This window comes from Seriola dumerili, unplaced genomic scaffold, assembly GCF_002260705.1.
Source record: "Seriola dumerili isolate Sdu_G_001 unplaced genomic scaffold, Sdu_1.0 BDQW01000295.1, whole genome shotgun sequence".
Lineage (NCBI taxonomy): Eukaryota > Metazoa > Chordata > Actinopteri > Carangiformes > Carangidae > Seriola > Seriola dumerili.
In genome coordinates this window covers 150,199-175,559 of record NW_019174550.1, presented here as the reverse complement: position 1 = coordinate 175,559, position 25,361 = coordinate 150,199, and the positions used below count along the sequence as shown (strand labels likewise).

The 25,361-nt window shown below is 39.5% G+C and overlaps 1 protein-coding gene across 1 annotated transcript in view; it reads left to right on the top strand.

The window, feature by feature from the left end:
• pc (pyruvate carboxylase) overlaps window positions 1-25,361 on the top strand; it is a 282,921-nt gene that overhangs the window by 113,354 nt on the left and 144,206 nt on the right. Inside the window, exon 12 of the mRNA XM_022758332.1 lies at window positions 20,205-20,387. Within this exon, the coding sequence (XP_022614053.1) occupies window positions 20,205-20,387 (183 nt within the window). The remainder of the gene's footprint in view (window positions 1-20,204; window positions 20,388-25,361) is intronic.

The following is a 25,361-nucleotide window of genomic DNA, read 5'->3' as shown; positions in this document are numbered from 1 at the left end:
GGGTCATAATAAGCTGCTGTCACAGACAACCTATGGGCTTGTTTTTTTATAGGCGGACACTGTCTGTGTACTTACTTTTAGATCCCCACATGACAAACAGTATTGTGTTTTTATGAGCCTGGCCCCCTGGGTGTGCGAATCAGCATTCACTCAGATTGGGTGTCCATGTCAGAGCTGTAGCATGTTTTTAGAGGCTGGCTCGCAGGGTGTCAGAGGCTCACTGTGTTTAGTTTGGGTCCCCACATAACATGAGTATTATTTTTTAATGAGTCTGAGCTCCAGGGTGAGAGAGAGACTCTATTTACTTTGTTGGTCAGTCAGCTGATATAAAACATGCTTTGAAAATGAAAGTACTGGCAGGGACTGCAAGCTAAAAACAACAGATTCAGAGTTTCAAAGCAACACTCATGGCAACAACAATTCTATTTTGCTGCACAAGATGGAGAGAGAGAGACACAGAGAGGGATAGAGAGAGGGATGGATGAATAATGGATAAGCATACACGGAGGTGGGGGATAATGAGGACAACTGTGTTGTAAGGGATTTAAATCCACAAATGATTTTAGAGTTTAATGGTAATACTCCTGGCAGTGACAATCACATTGGTTAACATAAAGAAATGGAGAGAGAAATGGAAGAAATAAGAGATGGAGGACAGGGACGAAGATGAAATAAAAGTGTAGGTGAAGTTAAGAAGAGGTAATGGTGTCAGGGTCTGCATGTGGCACAACAAAATTCACTGGTTACAAGCGAGGAACCACAAGAAGATGTTAGTAAGGCAAAGATAATGAGGACACTTGTGTGTGGAGGAATTGGAGCTAAATTGTTTGAAAGTAAGACACATTTTAAAAATGCACATATGAACAAACATCCTCTTTTCTGATCTAGACTGTATCTACTGTTGTCCTGCAGTACTGTGGTGTAATGATGGATGTTATCCTCCATGAATCCCACATTCACTTTGTTGGAAACTTTGTCCAATATTTGGAATCAAATCTGTCTGTCCCCTGTGCTGGTATATATGAAACAACAACTGTTTTTTATGGTTGAACGAACCATAAGTTTTTGACTTACCTGATCCTTTTGGAATGCATACAGTTCAGAGAGGAGACCTCTGTCCATCCAGAGTAAGGATCATTTTTGATCTAAGAATAAAGTTAGTCTTTGATGTTGAAGTGTTTCGCAGAGACACATGTGCCTGTCTGAATGTACCTGGAGGCAGTGACACAGAGATCGTGCTTTTATTTATTAATTTTTCTACTTTTACATTTGACTACCTTGACATATTATCAGTGCTTTATCTCCACATCTGTACCAATGGTACTTTACCTGTACATACCCCAAACTTGGACTGCTCTCCTGGACTTTGCAACATTTGTTACGTATTTTGGCACATGGATAATTCCTGCGATGCATGATCTTTTCTATTGTAAACATCTTTGTACATTGGTATTTGTAGAATATCATTTGACCACTGAAGAGTTGAAGAGTGTGCAAAAAAAGGTTGAAGGAAAAGAATTTGAACTCTTATTTCAGCATCAATTATTTTGAGGCTCTTTGCAAGGGGGTATCATTTATTTTCAATCATTTTCCTCAAGTTTTATCAAACATTAAAAAAAAGAAGCATTTTGCTAAGCACGAAGAATGGAAATAACAAAGTGAACAACGTGGGTAGCATGACATGTACAATATACATCACACAATATACATATGATTGTCTGAGTCAGAGCAGGAGGATGAGACAAAGAAAAATACTCAGTATGGAAATGGAAAGAAGGGGAAACGAATCAGGGATGAAAACGGTGCTGTGTTCTTGCAGATGTGTAAACTTGCATGTCTTGATGGATCTGGTTACAGTCTTGATTAGAGAAAGAAATGAGGCTGGGGAGACAGTAAAAGAAGACAAAGATAGAGAGGAGTGTGATGCATGATGCATTACTGCAGTGGTAGATCAAGGCTTCGGCATAATGATCAAAGTGCTTTTGTCCTTGTTAAAAAATAAAGAGACATGCACACACTCGTGCACAAGGACATGCCTACACAACAGGCACATTTACATTGCTGCAGACACACACGTATCCAGGCTTTTACTCACACAAACACACACTTATCCATCACACTATCCATATCCAGTTTCCTATTATCCATCACAGGCTAATTCATTAGTTTCACTGATAAAAATGTAGCTCATTAATTCACCGCTCTTTGTAGTGTGTGGGGTGTGTGTGTGTGTTTGTGACAGCAGGAGAGACGGGCAGAGGGGTCATAACCAAAATTAGACGGATTGAAAATCCATTTTGGAGTGTGTGTATGCATACATAAAATTTTGTGCACATTTGTGTATGCGTAAATGTGTAATGTCATCCAATTTAAACCTTTACTTAATCTTAATCTTTTTTAAAGAAGACAGTGATAGAAAAAAACATTTGAGATTGAGGAAGAAATTTCAGAAAAGTCAAAGGATGGATGAAAAGGTTTTTTGAGTATGGACATTTTATTTATAGTATATGTTCCCAGGAGCAGGAGGAACTGTGGATGGACTGTTTGTGTGTCTAAAAGAAAAAAGAATATTTACAGAAAGTGCAAAAATGCCAGTAGAGAGGATTGAGGCAGAGGGGGCAGAAAGGACAAGGTGAAGGGGAAATCGAGGCAAAGGACAAGGAGACTGCTCACAAACTCACCAAAAGGCGGTGGATGGGAGAGGCAGAGAGGGAAGGAGTTAGACGACAGAGGATTAAGAGGGAAGAAGCAGCACCTGAGGAGACGGTCATAATGTAGAGGAAATAGATAAAGATGAGTTTAAAAGTGGAGAAGGGTAAAGGGCAGACTGAGGAAGATGAATACTTAACAAAATAGATGTCCTTAGATAACAAGATTACCCCTGCTTTTATCACTACTGGATTATATCTGTCCCCATGGAAGACCTTGAAATGTACATTTTTTTATGCAGGTATTTGAATGATCAGTTTTCAGTGATTTTTGCAACTGTTTGATAATATGCCATTTTAAATGTAGTATTGAATGCATTTTAATGTGGTCAGAATACACACACAAATAGCACACTATGTTTGGAAGGAGCTGCACAGGTTTGCTGCTGTCTGGTAAACACTTGTATACTGAACAGAGCTTGGTCTTGTCATGTTTTTTTGTCAGCTATCACCATCCACCTCCCTGCCTCACTCCACAGTCTTCTACAGATTCCACAACATACTTAGTAGCAAAACACATGAGTTGTTTTAAAAGTAATCTTATGAAAATAGATCTTGGGGCTGATATTTTGACTTAAAGCCTAGGTTAATTTCTTGGTTGAGGCAAAACAGAAGCAGTTTCCTGCCTATGAACTTTGCTCTCTCTCTGCTTCTCCCAGTTGCTCAGTCCCACTGGGTTCACTGATTTAATGAAGGGGATGGGAAGCTGTTTAACAGCTTGTAGAAACATTTTCCCCAAGAATCAGGTGAATGTGCATTGCATCAATCCCACTCATCCCTTACCTCCTCTCATACAGCTGCTTTCTGTTTCTGTCCTTTTGATTCTTACTTGACCATTGCTTATCATACCTCAGTTCTTACTTTCCGTTTTATGTTTCCTCTCCTACTTATAATTTGCATTCCTCCTTCCCCTCCCCTGATGCTCACTCCTTTTAGTCTCTCTCACTCTCCCTCCACCTCACACTACTTCTGCTACTTTACCTGCCACTATTTGTGCTTGACTAGGCTACATTGCACTCTGCTTCTGTCTTCTTTCTGAATTCCCCTTACACCTCCTTTTCCCTCCCTCAACTTTGCTCTGTTTCTCTGTCTTTCTGTCATGTATTTTTTAATGCCTTTGAGACCCGCAAGTCTTTGCCAGTTCAGCTTGGCTCTACAATAAAACAGTTGAACTATGTATGTATACAGAGGGAGGAGAGAGGAGGAGAAAAGGTGAGAGTGGAGGGAGAAAAGTGATAAGGTGATGGATACAGGTTCAGGCTTTGGGGGGATGGAAATTCCTCATTTGGGAATGGTTTGGTGTTTGGACTGAGAAAACGGAAGAAAATATAATGATTGAATTAAAAATATGATGCAAACCAAAAGACATAAAACAACTAGCATTAGACTACTATCCAGCATAAATCTGGCATGTTCTCACGGGCAATATGCCAAGACTTTTTTCCACATTGTGCAGCTTCAGCTTCATTCACAACACTTGCATATGGTCACTGCTGTTTTCTGCTAAATATAACAGCAATCCATCCTCATAAGTGCCTGGATTTAAATGGCGGAAAAATGCAAATCACATGTATTGGCCTAATTTATAATGGCCGGACTAATTCATGCAGTGACTCATCAAAGAACAATAGCAAAAAGCCCCAGTGTCAGTACCTGTACTTAGCACCTTTTACCACTGATTATCAAAATTAGCATTTAGAAAAACCTGCAACTCTTGTATGTTTGGTCCTGAGTTGATACTCATATATAACACACACAACACAGCAAAGTGAAGCATGTGAAATACATTTCTCATGCAATGAAATAAATGAGACAGATTTAATTATTTTGCGACTGTTTATTGCTTTTTCAATATGATGGATTGCTTTTTGATCATGATGCAGGAATTGGAGAAGATTTTTAATTAGAGTGGTGAGTCATTTTTGAACATCATCAAACCAGCTGCCACACATTCACCTCATACATATTCCTCATCTAAAGTCTCAATTCTGTCCTCTTGTTTAGTTTAGGAAGCAGTATACCACCTCCTTTTCCTCCTGTATTATTAGTTATTACATGTAGCACAACCAGAGCTTGTTTTGTCATTTATTTCATTGTATTGTTGTGGTTATTTGTAGCTTGGTTTCAACCACATGAGTGACAAACTTAACAATTTTCTGTTGTGGAGACAGATTGCTACTTGTAGCAATAGTCTTTGAGAATATGCAAAGTTTGATTGGAAAATAATTATACTGGAGCCTTAACAGTTTACAAGTAACAGCTAAAACACCTATTCAGTGATATTCATGGAAATGTTAAAGATGCTGTTGTACATTAGTGCTCCTCATGCAAAGTAATAGCACCACTGCACTGGCAACTGAAAGCCCATATTTTTCCAAAATGGGATCATTTTTTTTTACTGTGTAGGTGAAGCCAAGTGAGAGTTTTCAGATATTTAGGTGAAAAATGGCATAGGGACTGATCAAAATGTGAATTGGGGTCAATGGTCAAATAATCAAGTGTCTATATTTGTGTTTTGTTCATTTTCAGAGTAAAAGCATTGAGTCCACTCAACACATATGTTCTGAACTTGGCCTTAAATATAGCTACATGTATAATTTGAATAATAATAGTGGGATCCATAATAAGCAAAATGGCAAATAGATTGAAAATGAAGTAGGATGGAAGCTGGCAGAGACACAGAGTGAGACTTAAGACTGTGCAACGAAGGAACGGAAGAGAGACAAGGAGGGAAGGAGCAGTGGAGGTGTAGTGACCTACTTAGCAAGAAACGGATGCTGGGTTTGGAATATACCGTACAGAGAGAGGAGGAGGAAAAGATGCATGGAGAGTCATGGCAGGGAGGGGAGGGGGGTGCAAAGAGCTGGAGACAGAAAAATGATTGGTCGTCAGCCATGTTGGATTGTGTGGTTGCTGGTGAGAGAACACTGTGGTGTTGTGCGTGTGCGCACACATGAACAGAAATAGTATATGGACATCTAATCCACAGTCAGCACTCACTAGGACAGCATGTGTCTCATAGCCATTAGATAACGGATGCACTATCCTTTGAGAAGTTAGAAAAACCCTTATTGGGACATGTCAGGTCCCTCCAGCTGAATTCTGTCCTCAGTGACTAGGTAACCCCCCCTGCACTGTACCAACATTTAGCACCTCCTGGGCTAGTCCTGTTCTCCCATATGAATAGCACACAGTATGTCTAGTATGTTACTGTCACCAAATTGTCTTGTGAGGGTTTGTGTTTTATGTGCCATAAATAAATCATATTAGAAAAAAAAAAGATAACATGTTTCTTTTGCGTATTTAATATTCTCCTTCCCATCTGTGAGTGTTTGTTGGTCTTCATCTAAATTCCACATTGTCATTCTGCCTGCTTCTCGAGCTCCTCAGTCCCCCTCCCCATCACCTCTTCCCTGCCTCTCTAATTGTATCACATTGGTATTACTTCTGCCTGCTTGAGCGAATGACAACATGAGTGTAGTCCCGCAGGCCAAAACTGGCAGGTGTACGTTTCACTGACCACATGTCACTTCAACTCTGAGTGTTAATTTTCCTGTCTTCACTACGTGTGTGTGTGTGTGTGTGTGTGTGTGTGTGTGTGTGTGTGTGTGTGTGTGTGTGTGTGTGTGTGTGTGTGTGTGTGTGTGAGTGTGTGAGAGAGAGAGACTGTGTGTGAGAGAGAGAGACTGTGTGTGTAAGAGAGAATAAGATGGGGACTTTGAAAGATGGAGGGTGAGCTTAGGTGAAGTTACCTCATATTTCCCATAAAAGTTCTTGATTAAATGATTAATGTGCAGTGTGTTCACGTGTTTAAGAATGCATCACTATCCTGCAGCAGCCTCCAGTCTTTTTGCATTGGGTTAATTGCATCTTTGATGTCAAACATTGTCCCCCATATCTGAAAATGTATCATGACCTCCTGGTGCCTTTACTGCAGGACTATTGAATTTTAGATTGTAAAATATACATGAATAAGAGGGTGTTTTATTCTTTTTCTCTAGTTCCTGAGAAAAGTTTTAAAAATGATCTTTCTGCTGGACTCTGTGTTGGTAATTTGTAATTTTAATTTTAAAGTAGTTAAGTTTGAGATTAAAACCAGGGTATTGCTCACAGCAAAGTCTGTTTGGTCTTGATTAACAGTTTTATTGATTAAAAGTTTTCCAGTTTTTTAGTTGCAAAATGTATATGTTTATTATAATGAAATGCTCAAGTACAATAACTTTTTAATGGTGTTATGAAAGTAAGTTGGCTCTTGGGGTCAAACCATTAAGAAATGTGAGTTACAATTAAGGAGATATGGCATAAAAAACATTTATTCTGTCTGTTGACCTGTAGCCCTGTGCTGTAGTGTATTTTGCTGTACTAGAATCCAATAACAGCATCTCATTGATGTCAATTTTATTAAGCTAATGATTTTTCTGGTGATGACAATCATTCATATTCTAATTGTCAAACCCTGAATAATGCATTTCCTCATTTTCTGTTGTTTTAGCAGGTCTTTCTATTTTCAAGGTTATAGTCAAAATATTCTATTCATACATATGCACATCAGTTATTTATAGTTTTTATGAAGAGCATATGAGACTTTGTGTTGTAATCCTTCCTTATGTAGCACAGTCATTATATAAATACCCTCAATGTTTCACACATGAATATTGATCATGGAGGCTTGGATGTTGTACAAGTGGGCTGTTAATTAACCCAGGATCATTGCAGCTCTATTCAACATCAAAAGAAGGTTTCTTGCATCTCATGTACATATTTCACATTACATTGTATGTAACGTGGTTAAGTAAAGCTTTTAGCTGACGCTGTTATTCTGAGCAGCTTGATACATGTGGTGTAACATACAAAACACGGTAGTTCAAAGAACTGAGGAGAAATGCTAATTTAAAAAAGAAGTTGGTGGAATTAGAGAGGAAGCACTTCTTGGGTAAAGTGAGGAATAGGTGTAGCCTCGAGAAATGTTTGGTGTTATCACAGGGAGGAAGACGGGGAGTGACTTGGCAGCACTGATGAAATTTGAAAGATGGTTTGAACTTTTGGGTGAGCCAGAAGGGAGAGTGAGGAGTCTAGATGAGCCAGAGCAATGGCCAAGGCATCCGCTGCAGGGGAAAAAGTGCCAGGTGCAGAAAGAAATTATTTTGTAAAAAATGCATTCCTTTAATATTGCACTAGCAGTGAAAAGTGAGGCACACCGGTAGGAAATGCAAACAACTTTGCCTCTGATGTGTGACTTGGGGAGAAATGCTTGATCAGAGACATACGGTAGAAATTTGGGGACAGCTCACTTCCCAGTGTTTGATAGAGTTACTGAATGGAGATTTAATAAGACTAAGAGTATGCAGACACATTTGTGCTTCTGTGAAACTGTGATTTGGCTCTGCAGTGGTTAATAAAAATGAGACTGTAAATTCCCCACACCAACATGACTCGGCCTAATTTGATTTTGTATCATACTACGCATACTGTATTGAAGTTTTGTTTGAATCGTCTAGCACACTTCAGGCTTACAGATTGCAGGTTGTTTGGAGCAGTGGATTTGTAAATATAAGTTAAGAGTTTTAAGAGCAGAGACAGATGGAGGTACAGTCATGAAAGTCATAAATTGAGGTATTTTATTCTCATAGGTCATTCAAAAGGCTTTTCCATATTTAAACTTTAATACATAAAGTTTCTGTAAGACTTTAAGACCTTTCCTGTTCCTTGGGGGTTATTGTGTCATGACTCTGCTCGGACTCTATTTAGACTGTTGAGACATCACTAGTTGTCTTCTGAGCCATGTAGGTTCAGACATCTGGAACATGAGTGTAAGCTCATATTGTCCAGAAAGCTGTGAGTGGGATTTGTTTGTCTGCTCATCCATATCTAGACATCTTGTACATTCAAAGCACAAGTATGTGTGTCATCTTGAATCAACTGATGTGTGTGTGTGTGTGTGTGTGTGTGTGTGTGTGTGTGTGTGTGTGTGTGTGTGTGTGTGGTACAGCTGGAGGTCCATCCAAATGTGGACAAGTTGTATGTTAGATGTGTGTGTGTGTGTGTGTGTGTGTGTGTGTGTGTGTGTCTCCACCTATCCCACCTCCAAAGCCCCAAACAGCTTGTAGTGCCGTCACAGACATCTGGTTGCCACTGACTCTAATGGTTGCACTGATGTTTAATACTACATGAGTGTGAGTGTGAGTGTGTGAGTGTGGGTGTGGGTGGACAGGCAGCAGGCATCTGTGTCATGTAATTTTTTGTTGTTGTTGTTCGGTGTATGTGTTTGTATCTCCGTTTAGTGTGTTAGACAAAACATGAACATTTTAGGCAAACCTTTTCTAGCAGCTAGACACTTACAGCTGTGAGGTTTTTTTTATATGAGGAGGAGGGAGGGGAGAAGAGGGGAGCAGATATGTAAGAAGGAAATACGAAGAGAATCTAATGAGAGAATATGTGATGGGAGGAGGACAGGAAAGGGAGAGATTTGAGAAGGAAAAGGAAAGATTCAAGCGAAAGAGATGGCAGGTGAAGAACTAGGCGATGAGAGGGGAGGAATGGAGAGGAGACGTGAGAAAAAGACAGGAGTGCAGGGGAAATGAAAGGAGACGGAGCGAAAAAGCAGAAATGAGAGGAGAGCCAAGGAGAATATGAACGGAGAGGAAAATTAGAGTGTTCTGAGGAGGAGTGTAGGCAAGGCAGAATGAGCGATAATTGATTAGAAAATTCAGAGAGCGAGAAAAGGGAGAAAATGAAAAGGAGGAAAAACCCGGAGAGCAGCAGAGATCCTCTATTGCTCATTAGGGTCATTATACCTCCGTCTGGAGCACACACACACACTTACACACACACTGAGAGGATTGAAAGGAGAAGCCAATTTAGTCGGGTATCAAAAAATGAGCCTTTTGATGAAAGGCAATGAGGGACTGAAAGGAGGGCTTGCATGTGTGCTGGAGTGTGTGTGTGTTCTGCAGTGTGTGTGTGTGCATGTGTCCCCTTAGACTGTGAAAGTAGTTAACACTTGCTCGAAAATATGGTTTTATGAAGGACACATGCAAACATGCAAGTCTCACAAGATGATGATTAGAGGGACACAGAGGCCAGAAGGAAAAGTAAACACTGAAAGTCAGTGTGGAAGGAAGGGAGGAAGGAGGGAAAAAGTTTAAATGAAGTAAGAATGAAAGGATAAATAAAGCCCAGGATGCCCTAGGGACTCGGGAGGAAGAGGTAGAGTGAGGTAGATAATGGTTTTGTGAGATGGAAAAAAACTGAAAAAAATAGAGCCTGTATAGAGACAGGAAATGAAGGTGAAATTGAAAGGATGGGAGGAAAATTGAAATAGAAGGAGAAGGGTGGAGTGGTTGTATTTTGGATTCAGGTACTTGAGCGACGGTTGTGGGCTGCCAGGCGAGCTTTGGACAAGCATATGTCAAGTACAGACACATATAATAAAGGGTCAGCGAAGCCTGAAAGGTGGCAAAGACAGGGATGACATTGCTGAAGTGTTGGAGTTGGGATGTTTACTTGACTTCTGTATATATAGTATATGTGCATTTTCTTCAGTTAGTAGATCTAGTCATGGTATAGCCATGGTTGTTTCAGGTTGGTTTTCTTTTCCACAATAAAAGCCTGGACAGAAACTCATGCTAGCTAAAAAGGGTTTAAAATTATAACAAAATTGAATTCACATTGGTGTCCCTTCTATATATTAGTGAGGCTCTGTTAATGAAATTGGATTGGTCATGGCTTCCTTGTTTCCCACTTTGGGAATGACTTGTGGAGGGTTGGAGAAGACGGGCAATGACTTTTAATTAAAGCCAGACCAATATGCCTTGCTGTCACCATATTGGTCACCAGTCAGAATGGTTGAAGATATTGGTCACCACTCACCAGACTAGCACAGCCATTAATTCACAGGGGAGGAACTGCTCAGGTATCTTGTAATGAAAGTGTGAGGAGGTCTCGGTAACAATCCACAACAGGCATCGGTTCTCCAATCAATGTAATTGGTGTTCAATATTAAAGCGGATCAATGTAAAGCTCCCTTTGCTGATAACCAGCAGGGTCATTTGGGTGACCTTTTTGTGTCTTTAATAATCCAGTAGCAAAGGACATATGATCAACTGTGGGCACTGAGGATGCAGATGTGCAGGGTTTATGGGTAGCTTAAAGATGTATATATTATGTGTACATATACTGTACATAAAATAATCCTTTAACTGAAGCCAGCCATCAAGGTTTTCTTTTTACATGCATTCATGAAAATGTACTTAATATTGCACTGGTTTTCAAAGTGTCTCTTTTATTTATGACAATGTTTTAGTAAATGTATGATGGTAAAAAGCAGAGTTCTTCTAAGACAACAGCCCGTTTCCATACTCCATTTTATCTGCTCCCTGAGCTGCATACAAACATATCTCCTTGTTACCCTCACACTGTAATACATTTCCTGTCTTATCCCATTGGAAACTAGGATTTCATTCTGCCAGAAAAGAAGTTTGAATTTAAACTATCCAGGGATTTTTCAGCCTTGAAAAGGAGTTTCCACTGTTGGAGCCAGATAATATCTGATGGTGTAATATGAATACTATGCACATCAGTCCCATTAAGTTCTCAGTGAAAAAATGGATTTAATCCCAGTTAAAATGAAATAGATCATTTTTCTAATTGAAAATTGTGCGAAACATACTGGCTCAGGGGGCTTGCGACACCATACTTGGACCAGTTTTTAATTCAGTGCGTTGCAGTTACATGATACAGACATGCATGCCTAGTCAACTGAGACAGCAAGACCTCCCAGTTTTGAAAGACATAAGTAACTCAATTCAGGAGATGGCCAGATTTTTCCAGGGCTGCCCATAAACTGTCACCAAATTCCCTGGGAGTCAACCCACTTACGCATTTAGCCATGGAAAGAAATAAGTAGGAAGATGCTTCTGAGACACTGAGTCACTGAAAGTAGTGACCATGTTGTGAAGTTTGCAACAGTTTCTGTGTCAAATGATTAAAAAAATTATTTAAAGTAGGACTTTATTTCTGTTTGTCTTTGAGTTTCTCTTGTAGTGAGCCTCCGCCAACCCAAAAACCTTTTCTGCGAAGGGAACAGAAAACTAATGCTCTTACAGGCTGTGAGAGGGAGGCTGTGGTTTTTGGCTTCATGCAGATTACCTTTGTTAATACACCTTGGCACATGAGAACGAAAAGCACAACAGCATAAAGTTTTCATGATTGAGCAGTTCTGATGCACTGCTTTTGAAACATCAGCTTGAGGTAGCCAAAAACAATTGGCATCAAACAAACTTTATCCTTTCCCTCTTCAGCTTTGTTCTCCTTGTCTCGTTTCTCTTCCCTCTCACCTTCAACCGCTCTCCCTGCCATGATTCATCCACACTGCTCGAATTCAAACATTAACATGGCACTTATATTCTCCCCTCTGCTCATCTCTCTGTGTTATTCTGTCTCTTTCCTTTATTACTCTCTTTACCTCTCCGCGCCTCTGCCTCGCCGTCTGCTCCTCTCCCTCTCTAATTGGTATGCTATCAGTTGGAGCTCAGATATAGCTGTCACTTTCTGTCTCTCTGCTTCAGACACAGAGCTGGAACACAGTGTGTGTTGTCTCGCTGCTTCCTCTCCATACATTAGTTTCAAGTGTACGTGTGCCGTCTCTTTCAACTCCATACGTAAACAAAAGCTGACAATAGGAGAGAAAATGAAACTTGCAGTAGGATGGAGTTCAGTGAAAGTCAGTGAGAAGGTGAAAGGTGAGGGAGGGCGATAAATGAGGCTTTGTGGAGGACTCTGTAAAGTGGGGATACAGAGTGAAGTGGGTAGAAATGAACTTAATGGTAAATGGCTCGGAGAGTGTCTTGGAGAGTTTTCAGTGTTATTACGAACTGTGAAATCTGGTCTTGGGTCCACTTAAGGAGCCTGAGCATTCGGGCCATTACCGTGTTACAGCTCCTAAATGGGTTTAAGAAAGTAACAAGGATCTTGTTCAGTCATTGGTGGAAACCACTTAAGACCCGTAATCAAGGTAAATATTTTTGCTGCCTTAATAAGTAAGCAGGCAGCACTGTACTGCAACATCTTTAAAAATACATTTTATATATCGACAGAATACTGTTGAGTTTGGCGAGGCTCTCGAGTCGTATGTCATCTAAACATTCCGTGATTGGTCCAGTAGAAATCTGACGGGGCTGAATCGATTTTCAACTAGATGTTTCCAGACTTAAATCTCACAGTGAAAACTGAGCTTGAGAGATGTGTCCTGGCTATTTGTGAGATGAACAATAAATTGGAACAAACACTGTGTCCTATCCCGAATGAATGAAAATAATGTAGGTCAACCAAGGAGATAGCTTACTACCAAACAAGTTAAAGGTATGGTACAAAAAATGAATAAGATATTAAAGATTAAACAAATCTGAAACCCACAGAAAATTACCGCACAGCTGTTGTCCCTCGGCTCTATTTGAAGTATATTAGTATCTTTCAGCTCATTGTTTTGGTTTTTATGGCCAGCACAGCAACTCGGTGGTGCACAGCAAAACAGCTAAAAGCGAATGGTGTACTTACATTAATAAACATGACTCCAAATGAATACTTCTTGTTTATTGCTCTGTCCCTGTTGGATGTTAAAAAATAGGCAATTGTTTGCTAATACATTTGTAGAGTAAAAGGTCATATGTCAGCATCATTTTCACAGCTTTATTTAAAAAAAAAAAAAAAAAAAAAAAAAAAAAAGTTTCAGTTATACACTGAATGCTGTATGTAACCTGTCCTGTGAACGTTTGTCATTGTAGAAATTAAAGTAATGAATGATATTAACGCAGTACTTGAGCTCTTTGGATAAACACAGTGAAATGAAATCCCTCTCTTTTTGCTCAAGAGAGCCACCCCTCCTGTTGAAATACAATTCACAATGGTGAGTGTGATCCCTATCTCCATGATAAATTGTAAGGCACTGTGACAAATGCACAAACACTTTTCTACTGCATTTCATAGGTCTAGTTATCTCCCAATTGGTGGATAAAACCTATTTAGTGAAACCACTGATAGCACATTGTCCAAAAATATGTGGGCATCAGAATAACACAGTTTTTCTTTCCTAAAATAAATGTTCAAATACACTTTGAGGATATTTTTTATGTTTTCTTACCTTATTACACTTGTATGGCAACATAGCAACATGGTCAAGTGAAACAGAGTATATTAAGTTTTCATGCCTTTGGCTTCTTTGTTTTTGTTTTCGATTTTTCACTTTCCACCACACGCTCAGCAAGTTTTATGTGTTGGACCTCTGAAACCCATCCAGATCCCGTTTTGATATTCTTGAAAATGCATGGGCTTCAGTGGGGAAATCCACTTGTTTATCTGAGTACCTGAAAAGATTTTTTTTTAAGACCGCAATAGCAGGCCCGGGCAGTGAGGATTTGTAATGTTCCCATGGCAGAGCAGCACTCTTTCATACATTGTCAGAGAAATAAACCACTGACCTATGGTGCACAGGGAGTGGAGGAGAGCTTCTGAGTGATATACTTCAAGCACGGAGAAAAGGGATCGGGTTGTAGACGGTGAGATGCTGACCAAAAAATAAGAAGCAGGGCTTGCATTGCACTGTAAGAAATGAACCAAATCTAGAGTGAAAGGTGTGAACCACAGTGAGAAGACGGTGATAATTCTCCACTTGTACATTGTTGCATTGTAATGAATTTGAAATATCAATATGAGCTTCTGTAAATGTGTTTTTGTGTATGTATTGACAGAACTGGTTCAACATGAATCCACAAGAAAACAATGGGGATGCTACTGGATTATTTCAGACAAAGAGCAAGACAGCAGTAAAAAATGAATGCAGGACCAAATCAGTGAATTTAAATGTCAGTGAGGCCATTTCAATGCCTTTTTACTTAAATTATTAGTATCTGACTATCCAGGGAAGTGTGAGAGACTGAAGACAGAGAGATGATGACAAGGAGAGAGGAAAGTGGGGTTTTCTTGTTAGACAGTGCCCAGGGCTGAAAGAAGCTAACACCTTGACTTCAATTATTAACACGGCACTTGGCTTTTCATTAAATCAGCCCGTACAGTATCTTTTTCTTCTCGCTCTGTCTCTTTGCGTCAACAAGATCTTTAGTGGCACTGCTTGGGCTTGAGTCCTTGTTGCGTTTGAGATGAAGGCACCACCTTGTCGCTGCGGGGTGTTGCTGTGACACCATTGGTCTTGTATATCTATATGTCTCGAAGCCAAAATTGATTTACTCAACATTAACAAACGCACATTCACAAAAGCACACCATAAAAGTGCATCATCACACATATCAGACAAAAGAAAATATGGAAGTGCTTGCAAACATTGGTAAGTGAATAAAAATATTTTGTTTATTGGAATTAATTGTTGGAAATTCTCTCATCCAGTAGATCAAGTGAGATTCAATTTGACTAAAATACATTAACACTATACAAGACACTTCAAATTGTGTATCAACAGTTTTAATGACCTCCTGGAATTAAATTTTAGGCGTTATTTTTTTATTTGTTTTTCTCTGCAAAACAGCCTCTGTCTGAGTGGTTCCAATAACTGCAGCTCCACCATTCTTGTTTTGCTGGTTCCAGTCAACTTCACATCCCATATATATGTTTGTGTAGTAAAGTGTAACAACGAACATCTGTCTTGCTGCATGTTTGATTGGTCTCCTGACATGAGCGAGACAAGATTGTTTACAGTTAGGAATTCAATTTGGAACAAAATTGGCCCGTGTTTAAGGTCTCAAAATGTTTTCTGTGTGGATGTTTTTGTGTGCACATGTGTTTACATCTGCCTCCCTTGTCACTGGCCAATGCATCTTGTAAAGCATGTGCAGTATATTCATGCAAATGCATGCACTATATTGTTGTTTGTCTGGATTCAATTCACTGAGACTCTACAGCCTCACATCAGTCTTATGTTGGTGTTTTTTTCCTGTCATGGCAGATACTTAGATGGCATGATCCTACTGCACATGTGAACTCAAACAAACCACTATAGTGCATTTCATCTCATTGCTGTCTATGTGTAACTGACATCCAGGTACATACGGCTATTAGGACCAGTTATTAGGATCCAGCTCTATTACAAATAGGTTTTTGTTAAACACTATGATAAAGCACACACACAGGAAACCATGCAAATGTCACCAATTACCTCAGGTCTAAGCATTACCAGTGTTATTTTCCCAGTTTTACCCTTCTTCAAAATATTAACATATTTATGACTTCCTATTTAAAAAATTATTAAATCTCACTTATTGTGGTTTGTTTCATCAGGAATTTCACTTGTAAAATTCTTGATACTTCTTATGTATTATCCGTTATCATAGAGCAGCTTGAACAATCAGATAAAAAAAAGAAACACATCTCACTCTCACACCTGGCAAAAATGCCAACCAGGAAACAACATAGAAATGTCATAGTCACTAATCATCTGGCCTTGCAACAGGAATGCAGCCACACACTTACTGAATTACAAGCCCCCTCTACTGTGTTTTTTTCCTAGTCACAAAAGTGGATGAGTAGCCATGCAAACAATTTACTATTTAAAATATCATTCTGGCAGATGAGTTTACGCCACAATTAATTCTTCTCCAATTGTCTGTTTTTGACTGTCAGACTGTTGGTTTGTAGCATACAATCACAATATGTGCTGACATTATCTTAAGCTTTACAGAAATGACCAATACACCCATCAGCTCAGTTTTTATGAGTTTGTTCAGTATGGATCGGCAGCCAATCATTTGATACATCTCTAGTCGGTGTGGATGGAAAATCTGAGGCTGTTGAGTGCTGCAAATGGTTTTCAAAACTTTACTGCAACTTCAAGATGACAACAAAAGGCAGGATGTCAGGGAACAGAAGAGCCTTTGAGCTACTCACTTTCACTTTTATCACTTTAAGTTGTTCTGGATAAACGCGTTAGCTTAATGCCTAAACTGTGTGATTATGCAGGAAGGTTTTGCTGAAAATAGCCTTGATGCTCAGTCAGCTTCTGTGAATGTATAGACTGAATAAGTCAAAGCTAAGAGTGGCATCTGTTTCACTGTGAACAATGCTTAGTGTTTTACAGTGTATTCCTCCCCGGGGATGAAGCAGTTTGATATTAAATACCACTGTGCAATGAAACCCCGGGAAGCTGTCGGACATCCAGTCAGTCATTTAAACCCAGCAGTCAACATTCACAGCTGCATTGTCTATATGCTTGGCCTGCAGTGTTAAGGGGTGGCTGACCAATTTTTAAAAAAAATATAGCTTGTGCACAGTAAGGAAAGATTTAATGAATAGAAGGGGAAAGTAAACAGTGAAGACTTTCCCAGGGGCATGTGCACAGAGGACAATTGGCAACTGCCTCAAGACTACTGTGGAAACAAAGTGCCCCAGAGCCCCATTGGCAAAACCAAAAAGCAACACTTGGCAAACTATGGCTACTCAAAAGCTCTGTTAGATGTTTTATTTTTATTTATATATTTATTTTGTTTAATAAAATCAACTTTACAGAGCACCTTTTGTTGGCGTCAGCTTGAAAAAGAAAACATGACCAGAAAGAAGAAATTAAGTGCCTACAAATCAAAGTTGTAGTGAGAAATTTACTGTTCATTTTTTAACATTTCAGTATCTAATACCACCATTTTTAGTGTTTTAGTTAGAAGCACTGTTCAAGCTTGACTTTTTTTCGGCCTGTTGCAATTACATTTAGTGCAGCATTTTCAGGAGCATTTAATTTCTGTTACCTACTTTTTGTCAATCTGAATTCAGGGAAAGTTTGGCGGAAGTTATTATTTATACCACAGTGATTGTGCTCACAGTATTTCATTATTAGGAAAGCAGTAGAAAAAGGCCCTCCTGTAGAGATCGAGGTTACATTCAAGGTCTGTTTTGAACAACTGTCCCCATCTGAAATGTTTGTCGATAAAGTTTCAGTGCAAGCACAGCTGTTGAAGCTCAGCTAAATAATAAACTTTAATTGCACAACCATCGTCTTTTTGAAAAGTGTTCTATTCTAATCATGTATCAAATATAAAACCTACTTTTTGAATTTAAAGCAAATTTATTCTCTGCAGAGAACCTGGTGGACTTATTCACATACACATCAGAAAGTGTGGTGTGGAACTTTGGGATCTACCTCAGTGATACTTGAAGTGCTGATGACCAGCCTCAGGCTTTTAAAATCAAAGGGAAGTGTCGGGCTTTATGAAAATCACAACCTGGAAATTGGAGCTTTGAGCCTTGAAACGGCATATTGCACAGGTGTTGAGACTGTATGCGTGAGCAGCAATACTCGTGACAATTTCCTCTGCTTCAGCATCTCATGCATTTACAGCTTTATGTAGGCAGTCTCTTTCAACTTGGCCTCCATTTTATGTTGAAAAAGATCAGAACTCCTTGGTGAAGGGTATTTCTGTGAATAAGCCATACTTTGAACTAGTATTTCCAAGTTGAACCAGAATGGCACACAGTAGAGCCTAAAGCTCCACCAAGGCCAAACAATCCTCCACAAGTCTGTCAGATAATTATCTAGATCTGTACCAAACTGTACAAAGGCATAGATCTCAACACCATAAATATGTCATGATTCTTTTACATCAAGATCCAAGCATTATTTCCTGAGAAACTGATGTTTATGAAGGTGAGAAAATTTCCTCGATCCACCCCTTAACTGGATCTGCATCAAAATTTAATGGGTTCCTCCTTGACCCAGGGCCCCATCCCTCCACCAAGTTTGGTGCAAATCGATTCAAGACTTTTTGTGTAATCCTGCTGACAAAATAAAATATAAAACGACAACAAACAGACATGGGTGAAAACATAACCTTGGCTGAGGTAAAAATGTGTTGATTTATCGATATGTAAATTGTAACAGCAGTTTGCCATCTTTTGCTTGACTGTTGTTGCAGTAAGTGCTGTACGTGTGTGTTCATTTTGGCGCACCTCTTAGCATGTTTCTATTAATAACACAGGTACTGTAGCACTGGAGCGCGTAACATGGAATCAACCTGACAATGAGTGGTCCATTCATTTTGTCACCAGACAGTTGTTGCTAACATGATTAATTCGGGGAATTATACAGTATTCTGATCATTTCAAGCTGTTAGAGATGAACAAAATTGCCTGCTTGAACAATGAGGGCAAAATCACTCTAGATAAAATGGTGAGTTGTAAAGAGCAAAGAGATAATGAAAAAATATTGTTGGTCATAAATGTTGGCAGCTCTGCATATCGACATTGTCTGAAAATATTACCAACATATCATCAGTGTGGCACAACATTGTTATAATTATAATTTCTACTCATCTTTTGCTTCCAGCCCTCCAGGGGCTCCATATGTTGTAGTGTTGGACAGTCCTCACTTTCCTCTTCACATCTCCTCTCCTCCCTCTCTGCTCTCTTGCCAAGTGGTTTGGAACGGTCCAGCTTTTCCGTTTCTCACTCTTCCCATGCTTGTTTTCTCCTCTCTAATCTCCTTAGTTTGCTCTTCAAATATATCTGTCTACCATTTTCTTCCTAGGTTAATTTACGCTTATGTTTTAGGCGCATATCAGATGTGGTGCTTTACATGGCTGCATCGTCCACATAAAGAGCCATTAACAAATGTCATGGAGTGTGTTGGGATAGTGAAATGAGTGAGGAATTTTTGCACCAATGCGCTGAAATATTCAAAGAAAAAATGTTTGACTCTGCATCTGCATGCTTACACTTTTGAGAGGTATGCAAAGTCTGCTGAATGTATTTTTGATGTTTCAGGCATTTTCACATCTTTTTTACAACTTAAATTATGGAGTGATAGAATAGACAGAGATGTGACAAAGGTCTAGGGCTGAATTTGAACCAAGCACATATAAGCATCTCAGACCACTGGCTACTGCCTGTCTCTATCCCAGTCTTTTCCTTATTCCCTGCTCCTCTCCACCTGAAGAGAAAAGTACCTGCACTGACAATTGATCTCAGACCATCTGGTTAGCTCAGACAGTGGATTGCAAATGCGTGTACCGTTATTATTTCCTAAGCACTGTATATAAAATTGATTATTTGGGTAGTGCAGTTGAACATAATTGACACAAATATTAGTGGTGTTTACAAAAAGTATCTGGGAAGTGTTTAAAAATCATACTTCCACTGAGATTACTGGATATTGTAGAGTGAGACAATAATAGCCCTAATGAAAACAGTAAATCTTAAATTGACAAATTGCAGAAGTGTATCTTCTTGCAACTGCAGCAGAATCCACTGTAGTGATATCCACGGGAGTACTGTACACAATCCTGATTTATCTTTACATTGCTCTGCCTGCAAATTATATTAACTTTGTGTTAGTTTATTTTATTATGTACTGTCCATTGCAATTTGGATACTTCCCCCTCCGAATGTCAGTAAGAGAAAAAGTATTTTGAATATTTATTTCTTTATCTATCTATATTTATTATGAACAGACATTTTTCTGTAATATGAATTCCGTCAGTCTTTACTTCACTGTCCTGTTTTTGCCAGGTCTTCCGCAGCGGTGAGGGCATGGGCATCCGTCTGGACAGCGCATCTGCCTTCCAGGGTGCTGTCATTTCACCCCACTATGACTCCCTGTTGGTAAAAGTCATCGCCAGCGGGAAGGACCTTCCGACAGCAGCCTCCAAGATGAGCCGTGCCCTGGCCGAGTTCAGAGTGCGAGGGGTCAAGGTAGGACCTTTCAATCACATGTGCTCGATGGCACTGGTGCTCTGTGAGGAGCTTCTCCCTGTTTTCATTTGCATTTAAAGTTCTCATAGTTTCCTGTGGATATGACCTCTTGAGCTGATGGAAATCTCAGTGGACAATGTCAAAAAGTAGGAAATTGTGATAGACCCTGAATATCTGGCATCAGGAGAGATTCTTTCACGACAGTAGAGATGTAAGTTTGATGGTGTTCTCTGGTGCAGGTCTGCTGTGAATGGCTTCATCAGAGCCCATAACAAACAGTTTGAGTTGGTGCAGCATGGTTAATGGTGTGATGCATTTCAAACTGAAATGGTGAGGAGGGCAGCTTTTTGAAGGTCTCTATGTACTTAATCAGCTGCAGGGTACAACAACTTACTGGAGTGGTGCGCCAGAATTTTTGGACACTTAGCCTTACATCTCTGCGTGACCCCTCTGGTTGAATACATACTCTACAATACTCCTTACTTCTTGGTTTTCAGACTGAAAACATGCTCTATCAGTGTCTGGCACTGCCTCAGGATACATCCCTGGAAAAAGATAGAAGCCTCTAGTGTGAGGCAGGTTTTGCTTAATACTGTCTGCTGGTGTAAGTGTTTTTTGACAGACAGCGGCAGTTTCAAAGCCAGTGTTAACAGAAAGGGAAGGTGGGGCTAATTAAAAATAATGAGCTGCATGTGTTCATGTACCCATCATAAAAGCAAATAATGTCATGAACCTCATCACGTTACTTTTGCCCTTTGAATTGGCTTATTTTAAGTGTTCTGTTTCTAGATTGGCTCAAGAAATAAATTTGTGTTGGTTTATACCATTAATATTTGTATCCTTAATAACACAGAGTCAGCAGTGTACAAAGATCAGATTCAGATTCTTTGGTATTGTTTGCTTTTAGTTATAAAATACCTAATATATACACAATATTAAATAAGATGACTAGGGCGACTGGGAAATCATGTACTATCTTTATTTTTGTCAGTCTAATGAAAGTTGCAATATAAAAAATACTCTGCAGTAGGAACATTAGTCTTTGTCACTCCAAGTTTTACTTCAACAGATGGAGGACGTTATATAAAGTCAGTTAATCGTTGAGTTAGATGAGAAAGAAATGCAGAATCTCCTGGTCAACATTTTGATTTCTGCTTTCTTCTTTTTTACTCACATGTAATTTGCACATTTGAATCTGTTAATTTCCACCCGGCAATTAAAATGAGCAATTTGTGATCAGGATGAGCCCGATATAACACATGCAGGGAGTTCTTAACGTGTGCCTTTTTTTCCAGCACATTGCAGTCCAAGGTGTGACGCTAACAATCAAGCTGCAACTGGAAACACTGTGTTGGGCAGCCAAGGTCTTAGATGTTTTTGTTGTAGACACTGGGGTTCACAAAGACTCATTACTGTAGAAAATGAAGCATTTCATCTCAAGGTGAGGCAAGCAAGGTGAACGAATCCTGTAAGAAGTTGAGTCATTACCATTTTTTCTGAGAAGCTGAAAAGGCCAGTAATAAATAATTCACATTCTAATAAATAAATACAACATTTTTGAAGTAGCTAAGTGAAACGACACATTCTGGTTATTAAATGCCGTTGATGGTTTTTTAAAAGGTTTTCTTTGTAAGTCAAGTAGCAGATTGCCAAAAAAGAACACTGCTGCTAATTTTTTTTTTTTTTGCAAAACCACAATTAAACAAAAGCACTTTGTGTCCCATCTCTGTGGTGCAACAGCTGAAGTGTAAATGAACTGAGAATTAAAGTCAGCAGTGGTTAATTTAAATTTGGAGGTGTGACCTCACGTCTGTAGACCAGTAGCAGTTTGTTCACTTATGTGTTTTTTGCTTTGAGCAGCAATGCTATGCAGCTATGCAAAGACAGTTGTGGTGTATTCATGTACATATGTATTATCTCAAATCAAAAGTGTTTTCAATATTTGCTTTGCTGAATTTCAGACAGGGTTTCTTCCTACCTGTAGTGAAATGAAAATAAAGGCCATGATAAACACAAAGGGATTGCTGTAGCCGGTGGAACTGAAAATTCTATCAGCTCAGTCATAGTAATTCCTCAATCTCTTTTGAATTAGTCATGATGAGGTGAAATTGCAAGTCAAATTGGTCTTCTTAACTCTAATTTCTTATTTAACTTGGAGTGCACTTTACAAACTGTCAGCACAGATTTAATAGATTAATTTTCCCTTCTGATAGAGTGAGAAAGCGTTTGATGTTTGCTGAGCCTTGATGTGCCGTGGACACCGTCCTTTGTCCTCACTGCTCTGGTTTATGTAAACAGGCTCTGGGAAGTCAACGTAAAGTACCTCTCCTGAATGTCTGAAATCATTCTGTACAATAGAATTGGCTCTTTCTCAGTGTAAAGACAGGGTGTGCTGCAAACAAACTACAGTGAGAAACCTTGGTGCCTTTGCTGGTCAAACTTGAGGTCAAATACTTTCTTTTCTGTAGATTGACAGAAAGAATACCGTATAATTCTAACAAGGCCCAGAATTAAACTCTCTCTTTCTTAAGGCTGCCGGTAGAAAACAGAAATCATAGCAGCTCTTCACAAAGACTTGAGATTTGAGCAAAACTGGCTGCGTTTTATTTAATACACACACCATTAAATTTAAAGTCTGCCAATTTTTAAAATGGGCTACACAGGTTTTAATGGTCTTGTAACAGCCATTTTTTTCTATAACAAGGTAATCAGACCCTGCCAATTTGATAAGCCCAGGTGTGTGGTACCAGTATGTCTTTGAAAGGACATGGAGAAGAAAACATTTTTTTACACTCAAATAATTTGCCCACGAAATTACTTTGCAACGTTTTCTTTCTTCCCTTCTTTTGAAAGTTGAATTGACGCCACTCATACCCCTTTTCTTGAGCTTCTCCATCCTATTTCAAGTTGTTGAATGTGCACCAAATTTTTAATCCCCTTTGTGTGTTGTCTTTTTTATCACACACGCCATTATCATGGCAGACCTTCAGTCAACACCATTTGTCAAAGTAAGTGGACAGTAAGTTGGAAAGTGTGTTTTATGTGTCCCTATGACTTACAGTCCCAGAGTTGACATAATCCAAGTACTCGTATTCTTGTCACTTCATGTCCAGACAGTGACCTTCTCTTCAAAGTAAGCACAGTCAGTCTGTTTTGCACTTTGATGTAGACTCTGTGCTTCAGTGTGTCTGTGTCCTTAGGTAAGACACAGTTGCTTACGTCCCCAGATTTAGTTGTTGTGACTTACAGCATCTTCCTCACGTAGTGCACTCACAAATCTTTCAGCCCCCTTCCTCCTAAATGACCAAATCGCCATCTGAGTTATATCCTCAACTGCTTAACCTATTTTTGTTCATCCTCCTTCCTGTTTCATAGAAAAAACACATTACACAGGACATGATAAAACATTTTCTATCTTACCAGCGAGTTAACTGCACCCACATGGCATCACAAGTTGTCACTGCTTTCTGCAGTGAAAACCAGGTGGTTCCTGTGAGAGAAATTCTTCTTTTTGTTGAGAGTTGCTAGTTCTCTGTAGAATTACGGATGCGGTGTGATGAATCAGATCTCTTTAATTAATGCAGCATGGAGAGAAGACCCTAACATGGTTGTTGTCTAAAGACTTCCAGGTTGTGTTGCTTTATATACTGCCAGGCAAGGTTGGCTTGGTCTTAACTTCTTAGCTGGCTCTCATGTTATATCCTCACACTCAAATCCATACAATGAAACCAAATCAATACATTATTTCCTCTCAAATGTTCATTTCCCACATTCCTGAGAACATGGATGATCTATTATAGAACAGAACTAATACTGGGGACATTTTATGTTCTGCTGCTCTACAAAACCTTTTGGTGAAGTTAATAGTTGGAACTGCTGTGATGTTTACTTGACATGGACACTGTATGTCATCCAGCGAGTCATTCCTCCAGTCCCAGATGTAGCCTCCTGTCCTAGAAGCTGATTTAATTGCTGATGTTTTGCGTATAAATTAGCATACATTGTTGGCTAAATTGAGTCCTGAGGACCCTGTGCATTTCATGTTTCTGGATCTGTGAGAATGTACTGTACGTTAATTTGAGCAAAGGTGGCCAGTGAACATGTTGACTGGAAGAATAATTGTCGTACATTGTCTCCGTGTTTGTGTGTTTGTGAGCAGTGGCCTTGGACTGTGTTGCTTGTGCTGTGTTGGAATGTCACCAGTGAGAAGCCGGAATGCTGGCAACAAATCCAAGGCCTATTAATGCTTTGGTCTGCTCACAGAGATATGACTCTGAAGGGTTACATCCTCATAACTCCAAGCTGTTGTTTTTCTCCCTCCCAATGAAGACAAATGTGGCTATTGTAAATCTGACACTGACTGCACCACACTTTCAAGACCATTCTTTGAGTTCGTGGCTCTTATGGTAGCGTAACCTTTTAAAGTGAAAACCATAACGCACCAACCACACTTAGATTTTCTGGATTGACATGCGACAACATGCTGCTCTCCTCTGTTGTGTGGAATTATATTTGGCATTTCAGAAAGCTCTGTTTATCCTTCTGTGTTTGTGTGCATGTGTGTGCATGTCTATCAGCATTTCAGTGTGGACATTTGTGGGGCTTTTCTGTGTGTGTGTGCAAAGGACGAGCCATGTGTGTCAAGCAGTAAAATATCACACATCTATTAGCAAAAAAAGAGAGGGGGAGAGTGATAGACAGGAGAGCGACAGGACATGTGACAGGAGGGTAAAGATAGATGGATAGAGGAGCTGGGGGGGAAAGGGCAATTGAGATGGAGAGCGTGTAACATAAAATGACAAGGAAGGTGGAGCTGCCCATAGAAGCCAGTACACCTGTGGCTGTCAAGTTTATATCTGCAATGCATGTCAGTAGTTGAATTTCAAAGTGTTGAAGAGTCTGTCTCAGACTAGCTATAAGTTTATAAAGTTTGTGGCAAATGAAGCTGCAGTCTACACACAGACAGTTTTCCTT